The sequence below is a fragment of the Platichthys flesus genome, chromosome 2 (assembly GCF_949316205.1).
Source record: "Platichthys flesus chromosome 2, fPlaFle2.1, whole genome shotgun sequence".
Taxonomy (NCBI): domain Eukaryota; kingdom Metazoa; phylum Chordata; class Actinopteri; order Pleuronectiformes; family Pleuronectidae; genus Platichthys; species Platichthys flesus.
Window position 1 is genome coordinate 8,184,032 of NC_084946.1, and position 14,518 is coordinate 8,198,549.

General features: G+C 43.1%; 1 protein-coding gene across 1 annotated transcript; it reads left to right on the forward strand.

The window, feature by feature from the left end:
* Positions 1 to 2,453: 2,453 nt before the first annotated feature.
* Positions 2,454 to 4,277, forward strand: LOC133973962 (uncharacterized). The gene has a single exon (XM_062412036.1). It carries the CDS (start codon positions 2,867 to 2,869, stop codon positions 3,827 to 3,829), a length of 963 nt encoding a protein of 320 aa, XP_062268020.1. The 5' UTR covers positions 2,454 to 2,866; the 3' UTR covers positions 3,830 to 4,277.
* The last annotated feature ends 10,241 nt before the right edge of the window (positions 4,278 to 14,518 follow it).

Sequence of the window (14,518 nt, forward strand, 5' to 3'; positions counted from 1 at the left end):
GTTCGGTGTGGAGAATAAACCGCTCTTGTACCAGCTGAGAACATGCTCCGGCATCATGGAAACATATGGCAGGAAGGCAGAAGGATTCCAGATAGAATCATTGGATGGCACAACCCTCATCTCTCTTCCTCCACTCCTCGAGTGTCCTGAAATCCCAAACAATCGATCTGAAATCCCAACGCCGAGTGCAGCTCAGCATCAACCTCACCTCCATCACATAGCCAGGAACATCCCCGATCTGGACCCAGAGGCAGAGATACTCCTGCTGCTCGGAAGAGATGTGCTAAGAGCACACAAGGTCAGGCAGCAAGTTAATGGGCCACATAACGCTCCCTTTGCACAACGTCTCGATCTAGGCTGGGTGGTGATAGGAGAGGTGTGCCTAGGTAATGCACACAAACCAAAGGTTGACACATTCAAGACCCATGTGCAAGATAATGGTCGCCATTCCATGTTTCTGCCTTGCACAAGTTTCATGCAGGTCAAAGAAACACAGCCGAGCTTCAGCAAGCCTGACCAAGTGCCAGAGAGGATGCTAGGACACAGAGTGTTTGACCAAACTGAACAAGACAACAAACCTGCTCCATCAATTGAAGACGTCCTCTTTTTAAAGATCATGGACACAAGCGTCCACAGAGATGATGCCAGCAGTTGGGTTGCCCCATTGCCATTCAAAAAGCCACGGCAACGTCTGCCAGACAACAGAGAGCACGTGGTCAAGCGGTTTCAATCCCTGCAACGTCAGTTCAAGAGGAAACCCGAAATGCAGAATCAATATCTGGCATTCATGGAGAAGATCATTGCCAATGGTCATGCAGAAGTAGCCCCACCTTTAAAGGAGGATGAGGAGTGCTGGTTTCTTCCATCATTCGGGGTATACCACCCGCAAAAGCCCAACCAAATTAGGGTCGTTTTTGATTCCAGCGCTCAGTACTCTGGTGTCTCCCTCAATGATGTGCTTCTGAAAGGTCCCGACCTCAACAATTCCCTCCTGGGCGTCCTTCTACGCTTCCGGAAGGAAAGAGTAACTATCCTTGCTGACATCCAACAAATGTTCCACTGTTTTCTGGTCCATGAAAATCACCGCAACTTCCTTCGTTTCTTGTGGCACAAAGATAATGATCTCAGTAAAGCAGTTGTTGACTACCGCATGAGGGTTCATGTTTTTGGCAACTCGCCATCTCCTGCTGTAGCGACCTATGGTCTGCGAAGAGCCATTGCTGAAGGTGCTCAGAGGTATGGGGCAGACACAGTGAAGTTTGTGGAAAGACACTTTTACGTGGACGATGGTTTGGTGTCTCTGCCATCTGAAGCAGAGGCAATCAGCCTTCTCCAACGCACTCAGGCTTCACTTGCTGAATCAAACCTTCGCTTGCACAAGTTTGTGGCGAACAGTCCAACGGTCACTAGAGCTTTCCCGCCTGAAGATTGTGTTCCAGTCATCAAGGATCTGGACTTGAGTGAGGGAACTACACCCATGCAGCGCAGCTTGGGTTTGCTATGGGAGATCAAGACAGATACATTCACATCCTCTGCATCTACTGTTCTCAAACCTTTCACCCGACGCGGAGTTCTCTCTACCGTCAACAGCATCTTTGATCCCATGGGGTTGTTGGCGCCCGTCACGATCCAGGGAAGAGCTCTTCTTAGGGAGCTTACTTCGGAACCCACTGACTGGGACACACCCCTCCCTAAAGGAGCTCCATGTTCCACGCACATACACACCAACCTCGCTCATGAAAGCTGTCCACACAGAGTTGTGTGTATTCTCGGATGCCTCAACCATGGCCATTGGAGCCGTCGCGTACCTGAGAGCCATTCAGGAGGATGGAAAAATGGAAGTCGGACTTGTCATGGGCAAAGCCAAATTAGCACCTCTGTCTGAACCCACAATCCCAAGGCTCGAACTCTGCGCCGCTGTTCTCGGAGTAGAAAGGGCAGACCTCATTCGAGAAGAGCTAGATCTGAAATTGGATGCTATCAGGTTCTACACAGACAGCAAGGTGGTGCTGGGGTACATCAATAATGAGACAAAACGCTTTCACACCTATGTCCACAACAGAGTCCAGCGTATCCGACAATCCTCCGAACCAGAACAATGGCATTATGTGCGCACAGAGGAAAACCCTGCAGATCATGCATCCAGATCCTTACCTGCATCCCATCTTGGACAGAGTTCCTGGTTCACCGGACCTTCATTCCTACATCAACCGTCTGTAGAAACAACACGGACAAGTGAGACATTTGAGCTCATCGAACCAGAGAATGACTTAGAGATTCGCCAACAGGTATGCACCTACACTACTCACCTTGAGGAGCCTGTGCTTAACACTGATCGCTTTCAGTGCTTCTCCACCTTCATCTCTCTACTGCGAGCAGTGGCGTTTCTTATCCATATGGCAAGATCCCACAAACATCCCAAGCAAAACAGCAGGTGCTCAGGATGGCACATATGTCACTTACCTCGTACTGTGGACGAAATGGCTCAAGCGAAAGATGTCATTCTGAAAGCAGCACAAAGGCCAGCCTTTGCAAAAGAACTGTCAGCCATCCAAGCAAACAAAGTGGTGTCCACAAACAGCTCTTTGCATAAGCTCAGTCCAATCTTAGAGGGCAGTCTCATCTGTGTCGGAGGCAGACTAAAACATTCTCAACTTTCATGTGAAGAAAAGAACCCAGTAATCCTAGCCAAGGTCAGTCACATTTCCCTATTGCTCGTACGACATTATCACGAGCAGGTGGACATCAGGGCAGACACCTCACAGAAGGTGCAGTAAGAGCAGCTGGACTGTGGATTTTGGGTGGTAAATGACTGGTCAATTCTGTCCTCCACAAATCTATAATATGCTGGAAGCTGCGAGGGAGAATGGAAGAACAACGCATGGCTGACTTACCGCCAGAACGTCTCAAGATCTGCCCTCCTTTCACGTATGTTGGGCTTGACGTCTTTGGGCCTTGGTCCATTGTTACCAGACGCACCAGAGGAGGACAGGCAGAGAGCAAACGGTGGGCCATAATGTTCAGTTGTTTGAGTTCAAGAGCTGTCCACATTGATCTAATTGAGTCCATGGACGCATCCAGCTGCATAAACGCTCTCAGGCGTTTCTTCGCTCTCAGAGGCCCTGTAGTACAACTCCAGTCTGATTGTGGCACTAACTTCATTGGAGCTAGCAAGGAGTTTGAGATGGACGATACTGTGCAGAGGTATCTCAACAAACAAGGATGTAGTTGGAACTTCCGACATCCACATGCTTCCCACATGGGAGGCTCATGGGAACGGATGATCGGTGTTGCCAGGAGAATCCTTGATTCAATGCTCTTGCAGCAAAAAAGTCATCTAATTCACGAGGTGCTGTCAACACTAATGGCAGAAATCACAGCGATCATCAACGCACGTCAACTCCTGCCTGTGTCCACAGACCCACAACAACCTTTCATTCTTTCACCAGCCATGCTCCTCACACAGAAATCAGGAGTTCCACCTCCTCCGGGAGATTTTAAGGACAAAAACCTTTACACAAAACAATGGAGGCAAGTTCAAGCTCTCGCGAACCAGTTTTGGAACCGTTGGAGCCAAGAATACTTACCATCCTTACAACAAAGACAAAAATGGACAGTGACATGCAGAAACCTTCAGGTGAGGGATTTGGTTCTCCTCAGGGACAAACAGGCTGTTCGCAACTGCTGGCCCATGGCCATAGTCACGGCAACCTTTCCTGGGAAGGATGGACATGTGAGAAAGGTTGAGATTAAAACGACCAACCAAGGCGACGCAAGAACCTTCCTCAGGCCAGTCGCAGAAGTAGTTCTTCTTCTGACTAAGGACTAAGTCAAGGACTGTTGTTTTGGACCTCCTCAAGTTCATAATGACCTCACATAGGCCAGACGGGGAGTGTGTTGCCCCTAAGGCATTTTCATAATTTATGTTGTTTACTTTGAAAAGGTTAATTTGGATGTGATGGATTGTGGGTAGCAATTTTATTTTGAAGTTCGATTTCTGTGACATCACTTCCCCATGCGCATTTCCTTCTGGTTCCTCCGTGAGGGAAAACGGCACGTTGAAGACCGACGCACTGTGATGCTTTTCCACAGCCGGCACTTCGAAACATTGTTGGGCAACGCCGTGAGTGTGTATATTTATCATGATAACATGTTGAAAAGCACAAATAGTGGTTAACACTTGTATTTATTTCTGGTTGTGACATAATGCAATATGTCTGCAAAAATAGATAATTGTTCTGTTTTGTATTTTTTTATAATACAGTTTTCACCGCTTGTCAAGGACAAAACAAAGAGATAAAAAGAGTCAACTCTACTCTCTTAGTCTACTGTGTTTTCTGACGGTGGTTTAGCTTGGTGTTTAAGCAGAATTGCTACACTCTGCATCAGGACACTACAATGATGCTGCACAAACTCTCTACTCTCTACTCTCTTCATTTTTTCTGTGAAAAAGTCTTTCACAGAAATAATGGTTTTGGCTTTTACGCTTGCCGAAATGAAAACTTTTATTTTACAGACTTAACAATGCGGAACAATCAGTGCATGTATGTTTACAACTCAAGATGTGTTTTATTTGTATTTATCGTTATAAATATTAAAGTGTATGCTGAAAGTGTAAACTTACCTTTCTGTGTCATAAGGATTTAACTTCATTTCAGAAATCATTGCCAATTCTATATATATATCGACCGATTTCCCAGTGTTGGAATTTTTTTACTCTCTAATATCGGCAGTGGCATCTGTCCCCCAAAATCCATATTTGTCAGCAGTGTCAGAAACTTGAAGCTTTGCCAGCTCTCCGTCTCTGAACAATGAGACGCACTGGCAGCCTTCCTGTTACTATTTTTATTCACTGTCACTGTGGCTCGCTCCACAACATCTGTGCTGGAACTCCTCAGCAAAGGTTTGTGTAAAACAATACCAGGCAAAGTTTTTTAGAGTGAGTGAGTTTCATTATGTGTGTAAAGTTATTTAAATGTTTATTCATGCTCATTCTGGTTCAGAGCACAATATTGCTTTATTAGCTGTGGGGACATGTAAGGTTGAAAGAACTTATATAGTGTGTGTGTGTGTGTGTGTGTGTGCTGACTCAATAAGAGAATTAAAGCTACAGCTGTTTAACTGAACAACATCAAGGTGCTGAAAGTTATTAACTACCACAGTGGTTTAATATGTGAAGCCCTAATGTGTGAAGGGCTAAGCTGTGATATTTGTCAGAGGCAGCTTCAGCACCATGACCACCTGAGATCAGTTTGCTAAAGGGGCAGTTTAACTCCGGAGCTTTTGAAGGGAAGGAGGTCGGACTCCTGCTATTTCCTCTATTTCACACAGTTTGATTTCACACAGGTTTCACCCTCTAATGGGGCATTACAAGGTGAAACCAAAATCTCCCCTGCTGTGACAGAACCATGTCAACAGGTGGGCCAGACACAGATGATCTGGGCCTCGTTCCTTGATAACGGCCACTCTGGGGAGAGAGAGAGTCATTATTTGTCTGCTCTACTCATGGCAGCAGTTAAAGTGTGGATGTGGCCAGCATAATTAAGTGTAAATTAATTATTGCTGCTCTCGCTCCCTCTGAAAGGTGCTGGAATGTTTTCCCCCTGCTTCAGTAACGGCTGATTTATCGAAACTCTATGTAAATTTGAACAATGTTTAAATACGCTGCACGGTAACAAATGAAAGAAACAATAACATGTGCTCAGAATTATAAATTACATTAGGTAATCTCCCAGTTCAATACACATTTAATATGTTGATGGGTTTTCTGCATTAATAAACACTCTTGCCCTTAAGCCAAAAAAAGAGAAAACATTTCTAACTTTCCATGTAGGTGTGATGATTTGCATTTTTGTGACTAAGAGAGCTGTTCATTTCAGCGACCCATTCATCAGGTTTCACTGTTGCATGAGGACACAGACGTGACTGAGAGGAGGATGAGGAAAGACGGAGAGATCGGAGTCTGGGCAGAGTGATGCACGATGTAGGACTAGTTCTAACGTTTTTTTCAAATGAGTCATTGAAATTATTTTGAGAATTGAAATGTACCCTTCCTGTCTCCTAACACCGCAGCATCGATCACTCAATCCCCACCCACTCCCAGTGCTCTCAGCACGTGAACACGTTGTTTATTTGTCAATTTTTATGTCTGGTGTCACCCCTTAATATTGCTGTTTTTTTTTCATTCGTTAGGTTACATATAATTTGATTGTTTTTCATAAATGTACGCAGTTTAAATGAGTTGTGTGTTTTTCTACTCGACTCTAATTAAATTGCTGTTTTATAACCTCCCAGGAATTAAATCCTGGCACAGAAGAAGGCTATAAAGTATTTGCCTGACCAGTGCTGTGGTCGTTCTAACCCCTCCTGTTTGGAATGGACAGTTCACTTGTCCTGTGTTATTGCTTAAGAAGATAAAATCAATGGCGTGGGAGTTTTGCGTTCCACATGCAGGCAGCCAGATGTTTGTAGACATTTGGTATGAAATAGGATAAAATCAACAGATACTGTAGCATCTCATTATTGATGATAAATGTCAGATGTCGGAGTAATGTGATAATTTGGGTTGATGTTTTATGGCACCTCTCAGGCAGATGGAGATCAGCAGGATACCCCCCCCCCCTCTCTGGGTGAGAAAAGGAGAAGTCTAACACTTGAAAGAACAGACTCACCAACATTCATATGGAAGTGTTTGTGTCTATAATGTGAGTATATGGTATTAACACAATTATTCATTTAAATATTCTTATCTGAATACTGCCCATCACAAATCGTCTTTGGATATTCATATTCTTAACATATCATAAGTTCAACACATAATGCACGGACGCCAATCCACACGAGTTTTCACATGAATTGTGGGAAGTGTTTCATATGCAGGTTTCTCTATCTGTGTCATTTAGATGTGCAGATGTCTGAAAACATAATTTCACAGCTCATGGGGTTTTATTTGAGTGCTGCTATTGTGTTGCCTTGTTTGTCATGGTTCTCACAGATTTCATTTTTCAAACTGACAACAAAACAGTGTTTTGTGCTCTGTACTAATAATCAAATCTGCAGTTGTTTGTATTGGGTCTTTTTTCCAGCCTGTGAAATGTGCTCATTGTGATTGTTTGCGTTGGTTATGTGTGTGTGTGTGTGTGTGAGCAGCATATTGTTCATCAGATCAGGACTTCCTCTGCGTGAGGATTTGTAATATTATTGGTCGTTGCATCTGACTGAGGCCATCACATCACGCTTCCTGCTTTTGTGAATTTGTGTTGCGGATGAATGAGATGGAGGGAGAGAGATAGAGTGACGGGATGAAAGGGTGGGAGATGTAGTGAGATGAGAGGAGGCGGGTGAATGGCTGCGCTGTAATCCTTGTCGTCTTAGTAGGGAAGTTCAGTGTTTGAACAGAGAGTGACGAGGCAGGGCACAAACCTCCAGGATGGATCTCTGAGATTAAAGTGCCCCGATCGCTGCTCTCACATCACATCCCCTACCATCAGGGGGGAATTCATTTACTCACACAGAAAGACGGGGCAACCGAGAGCGTGGGGGAGAACTGACAGAAAATGGAGAGAAAAAGTCTGTCTGGAGGCTTTGTAGGAATTGAAAGCAGTTGAGCTCTCCGAGGGCCTGTGATTCGGCGAAAAGAGGTCTCACCAGCATATGTACTGTATAAACTGTACAAATCTGCCCTTTTCTCCACTCCTTAGACAAAGGATTTCACTGTAAACCAAATATAATTTACTGTAAAAAAAAAAAAATAAAAAAAAAAATTTGAATGCACAAAAGGGCACTTTTATTTGTCAATGAGCTTCTGTGTGCACAATCAAGACTTTACATATATTATATGTACTACACATATGTTATATATTTTGTTGACTTGTGTACCTACTAGGGATGCACCGATATGGAAATTCTTGTCCGATACCGATTTTTAAAACAACAATCTATCTGATAGCCGATACCAGTGTTTGTTTATTTTGTTTTGGTTGTTTTTCCTTCATTATTTTGTGCCAGAAAATAATTCAATTTCATTATATAAAAAGCACTATTTTAAATTATTTCAGCCCTTTATCACTCATGTTCTAATGAGCACAACTTCAATCAGATTTATGAAACAATCTTAGGTTTAACCAAACTTTATTTAATGGCGACATATTATGCCCATTTTACTACAGTTGATATGGTTCAAAGGGGTCTTAGTGAAATGTCTGTAACATATTTTGGTCAAAATACTACAAGGATCATTTAAAACAGCACCTTTTTACCATTTCTAAAACAGCCCTCCTCAGATTGACCTGTTTTGAGTGCCAATAGTTACACCCGCCGTTTACCCGTGCTTCATTGAATTTCTTCACTTTGACGCAAATGGAGGGTTCCCCCAGTGGGGGCCGTAGCTGAGGTGATCCACGAGAAGGGCCCCGACACGCGTCCAGAGTCGACGCTACGGCGATGGACCCCACCACCAGTTTATTACCGATGCGCCGATGTCAGTAAACAAGGCGAATATCGGCCGCTACCGATGTACAGCCGATACATCGGTGCACCACTAGTACCTACCTATCCAGAATGTTTCCGACAATGTTCAAACCCAGAGAAATCCCCAATTTTATTCAAGGTAATAGGACGTTTCATTTTGGGCGCCTTTTATTTGCACCATATTATCTTTACCCAGAGATAGAAATTGTTTAAAGTGAACATCTCACAGTCTGATCATGTGACCCATTATGCTACTAGATAACTTAACAAATAGCGATGATTACATTATATGTAGTGTCGCGTTATATGAAAGATTTAAAAAAAAATCCATATTACTCTTTGAACATTCTCATTATTACATAATTGTTTAAATGTGTATGAACTCACATACTCACAAATTCATCAAGTAGACGTAGAATCTCTGAGACAATTAAGAAATGATAAGATGAAAAGTCATTTATTTGTCCCACAATGGGGAAATTTGCAGCATTCCAGCAGCAAGAGTCTAAAAGACATCAGCAACTAACAAGTAACATGCAATAATTAAATATAAGGAATATAAAAAAAGTTAAATAGAACAATAAAAACATATGACTGTAATTAAACTAAACTAGTACAAACAGTGTAAAGACAGGAAGAAATATATGCAGTGTCAGGATGTTTACGGTGAATGGATTGCATGAACCGTTTATGTTGCACAGACAGATGAATGTGGCACAGTGCATATTGAACAGTGTTAAAGTGCAGTCCATTATGTGGTGAATGCAGTTTTTACTAGGAGCCGCGCTTGTTGTATAGTCGTACTGCTGCAGGAAGGAACGACCTGCTTTACCTCTCCTTCAGATACTCAGGGTGAATCAGTCTGATGCTGAAGGAGCTGTCCATTGCAGTAATTTAATGTTTGTGTACAGATTTTGACTGTGAATAGTACACAGACCCTTTCAAACAAGCCACATAATTTAAAAGTTTCGGTAAATATGTGAGGAGCTGCCGACAAATGATAACATCTTCACATACTCCACATACTCCAAATAATGATAAAGATGTAATTGCTCTTGACCCAATAGTTTGAGCAGAACTAGCAGGGAACAGAGGGAGCTGTCTGTTGAGGACGGTCTGTACACAGCCACCCAGACCTGAGACTGAGAGAGGTGTATTCACCACAAATACTACAAGTGAAAACTCCCGTGTGATCGTCTCACGGATCTACTTTAATTCAATTCTGCACAACTGCTCAGGGGTTTGGAGTTATCCACGCCGGCTGTACACCGACCTCTGCTCAGATTGTCTTTATGCTGAAAATGATGTGAGGTCAACAGCCACAATATGCCTGTGGTAAAGGTGCACAGCCGTAATGGTTGTAGACAAGACGTCTGGATGTCACAGGCCCCTCTCCCAGCAGACACATGTCATGGTAAAGACATTACAGGTCACGACAAAGGGACAGTGAGCCAATGTGCTCCAAGGATCTGAAACTGGAGCAGCTAAGTGGAATTCAGCCTGCAGACTGGCAGCTGGTGACGCCATTTTTCCACAGGATTAACAGGGACAATTCATGGGATTGTCTAGACTGTCTGTCCCGTTGCGCTAGTCTGCAGGAGATGGTGGAAGGTAGACCAAACTGTCTTGAGCTCTTCCTTTCATGCTGCAACCTCTTGCAATCTGCTGACCCTTCATCTCAGGTTAATGCTCAGAAGGGACTATCCAAACCTCAACTACCTGAGTGGGTTTGAAACTCGTGCAAAGGGTTTTTAGGTTGGCCTGACACTGGATTTGTCTCACATCCAGTATACCACAGTACGAACCTACTTATGAGTGGCCCTGTTTTTCAGGTCTTGTTCTCGCGTCCCCTTCGTTTTCATGCCCCTCTTCCCTCGAATGTATTCTCGATGCACAAAACTCCATCACAGTGATAAAGAACTTTAATTCCTGCATGTGATTGATGTGGTTATTGCTGTTCCCAGTTTGAATCCCTCAAAATTGACAGTAGGTTTAATGTGAGTGTGAATGGTTGTTTCTCTCTGTATTTTGGCCCTTACAGACGACCTGTTCAGGATGTACCCCGCCTCGCTCCCAATGTCAGCTGGGATTGGCTCCAGATCCCCCTGCGACCCTTAAAGGATAAGCGGTGTAGATAATGGTTGGATGGATTTGATAGATATGTCTCCATTGTGAATTGTATGGAGCAGTGTTTTGGAATGCAATACAACGTTTTTGTAATGTACATCAGGATTTAATAGGACATATGGGACTTATTTAGATTATGATAGATCTCCTGAATTAGAAGCGACAGAATAGTTCTATGAATTCTCCCTGCATGACCTTGTCAGCCAAAACAACCCGAGAGGCATCAGCTTCCCTGCATCATTTCCTCTGAGCAGAGATAACAGAGTAAATCCCTCTGAGCTGCCTGCATGGGCCATTGTGTCTGAGGTTAGTCAGAGATGCCTAAAGCATTTAGGGGTTTAAAAAATTCAAACTTTTTATGTGGAAACTTCATATTTTTGTCATAGGTTGCATCCTGTTCCTTCCCTATGATAAGTGGTCGTGGTTGAGCTTGGACAAATAGACATCAAACACAGCCTGTGGTGAAATGTAACAAGGAAAGAAAAGTCTCATCTTACAGAGACGTCTCATATCAGTCAGTTCCAAAAGGAAGGACATTTATTAAGTATCTCTCGGAACTGTAAATACAGCTGGACGACACAGCAGCTTCTCAAAGGTAAAGCAAAAGTATCTTGATTTAAACCTTTTAGCTGGCTGCAGTATGGGCCATACATTCTACCTCCTCCTTGTTGGTGGGTGGGACGCGGACCAAACTAAAATACCACAGTACAGAGATGGTTCCTGTCATTTTGAGATGATCCTATCACACTGATGTTTGTTGAAGTGTAGATCGTTTTACCAGTATGTTTGGTTAATGCTATAAAAACATCATGATTGACAGCTGTGACTGACTCACAATTGGTCAAGCTATGTATGGCTCCATCCTCTGACCACTGTCACCATCTAAGTACTTAAGTACATTTTGCAATGTATCTTATCTACTGAAGTGGATTTATTTTCAGGTACTTTTCACTGTTACTCTACTAAATGGGACAGATGATGTGGGGTAAAGTGAGACATGTAGCTCAAGTTAGGTTTAGTCTTAAACATATTTTATTGTAATATTACATTAAATATGTTTTATTTTTAATGTATTAAACATTGTAGAAAAGCCATCATGCCAAGAAACTACACCAGGAAGACAACCTGGGGCCTAACACCCCTCGCAGAGATGGAGAGTGCAGCCGCTGAGGTCATGCAAGAAAAGAAGTCCTTAAGAAACGCTGGAAGGGATAGAAATATTGATAAGACAACCCTAAAAAGATTCATAAAGAAAAAAGAGAAAGGGAAAGTAAAATCAGTAGCCTGGGGTGAAGTAGCTGAGGTAAAGAGAATATTCACAGATGATATGGAGGAGGAGCTTGCCAAACACTTCAACAACTAGCTGACCAGTTCCATGGCCTTGCTCCAGTTAAGTGCCGTGAACTGGCATTGGAATACGCAGAGAAAAACAATATCCCTGTCCCTGCCAATTGGACCGTAGCTGGGGTAAAGTGGGACACAAGACCACTTTTTTAAAAACAATCATATTTTCCCTGCCCTTTGGCCTGAAGACGTTCTGATCATTTCCATTGCTAGGAAACATCCTGAATTAATGGGAAATGTGTAAATTTTACTGATATATCATTTTAGCTCCCCTAGAGCAAATGTAAAAAAATTCTCACATTACCTCGCTCTCCCCTACTAATTGTCACTTAAGTAGAAAAGTGATGTGGTACTCGATGTAGTACATTTTTGTCTATCTATATTTTTAGTTAGATACAATGTTTGAATACTTCCTCCACCACTGGTGATGACAGTCCATGCAGTGGCTGTTGGGATATTTCAGTCTGCAGCAACATGCTGGACTCTCTGACTCACTGCCATTACCATTCCTGGATCCGACTGTAGAGAAGCTTAAAACAGAACACAACACAAACCTAATTAACTGCTCATATTTACAATAGTCTTTCTCTTGTATCATCTTTGCAGCTGCTGCGTTATAGTTAGAAATCCTTGGCTCAAGTCTCTGTTCGTCTGAGACACATAAATCAGGAGGTTCCTGCCAAAGGGGCTTCCTGGTAATGATATAGTCTTTTAATTAGATAAAGACACTACTCCCAATTTGTCGTCCGCCTAAGCAGTGGATGAGGCACCCACACACGCACACATGCGCGCGCACACACACACACCCACAAACCCACACCCACACACACACACACACACACACACACAAACACAGAGTCCAGTTATGTCTAATTTCTGGTGCCACAATTAAATCTCTTCTGCTCCACTATAGCGAACACACTGCACTTACCTGTTGTTTCAGCACCTGAGCAGAAACAGACCACACACTTGAAATTGCCGGCTCTAGTCAAATGTTCTTGTTTCTGCATCAGCTCGGATGTGGCATTGTGTTTTGACTGAGGAAGCGGTAGTGTAATAGTTAAGGCTAAACATGCAATAATGAGCAGCAGTTGCACCTAACACTGAGGCTATTTTTAGTTTTTAGTTTGTGTTGTAGCTGGAGATAAACTGTGTTTCAGAAGCGTATAAAACTCAAAAAGGCGCTTCAAGGATACGCTCTTACATCATAGTAAATGCCCTGAGAACCACAAATAATTGCCCCAGCTCAGTTTATGTTTACTGTGGATGAAAACATGTTTGGCTTAAGGGGATGATGTGTTGGTGAGAGATCCTAGGATCTTCACATGATTAAAAGTGTGACAGACAAATAGACTGGTGTGGGTAATTTCTCAAGCCAGCAGGAACCACAGTGGACTATGTTTGGCAATATGAAAACATATATAACATGAACCTGATGATAGTAGGTCCAATTTGTCAGAAGAACACCCTGTCTGGACCTGGTACACACATCCGTCCATCTGATCACTCAGATTACTTTCCGAGGGGGCCACATTTTTTTCACTGTGTGAGAACAAAGATGTCCCTAGACCGCGTCATTTTTATTTACACAGGTGCAGTAAATGGATTTGAACATTGATCATCACATAATGACTGATACTTTTCATAATTGGTCAAATCTTTCTTTATAGCTGTGTGCGTTCATTCATTCAGTCTGTCCTGACTCTGCTTTTGCTTTCTCTCTCTCTCTCTCTCTCTCTCTCTCTCTTTTTTTTTTCTTTTTTTCTCTCTCTCTTCTTTCTCTTTTGCGCCAACACACAATAACACACACAGTTGTGTCTCCATGACTTCAGAGGACATTACATAGACTTACATTGATTTCCTGGAGATGTTATCTAAGGGTTAGAGACTACATCTAACCTTTGCTAATACTCTTAACATGACCTAACCCCAACCCTTACATTAACCTTATCCTAAACCTAACCTTAACCAAACCTTGAAACATGTCCACACAAACATTGACATCGGACCCATCAAATAACAGTACTAAATATTTAGAGTAGGATGTGAGATCTGATCAGGGGGTCACAGGAGGCACATTTAGGATGTATTTTAATGGCAGGTGTGAACAGACGAATTTAACACTGGTCACTTGTGATCAGATCTCTCAGGACTGATGTATTGCCCTGAAATAAACTGAAATTGTTGTCAACAAGCCGGAATATACTTTCAGCTGTTTATTCCACGCTCAGCCGCCTTTCGCGAACATGCCACATATTTTGCACAGACCAAGCCATTGGTTATATTTGCTGTGTGGTTGCCTCCACCCCCGCCGCATCGACTCTGGTGTTTGGATTCTGGGGGTGTGACCTGCGATAGTGCTGAAAGGCCTATTTCTGCCGACTTAATCAATCTCTTGTACATTTTCTTTTGAACTTAATTGACTGATTTTCCCCTGGATGGCCAATTCAGGGAGGGTGGAGTGGGTGCAGTTTCACACTGCTTTTCACTGGTCCTCATGAATCTCAATCTATTGATCACACTGCTGCATGGGGAAGGCAAATCTGGGCCGGCTGCCTTGTCAGCAGTCTTTGTGCTG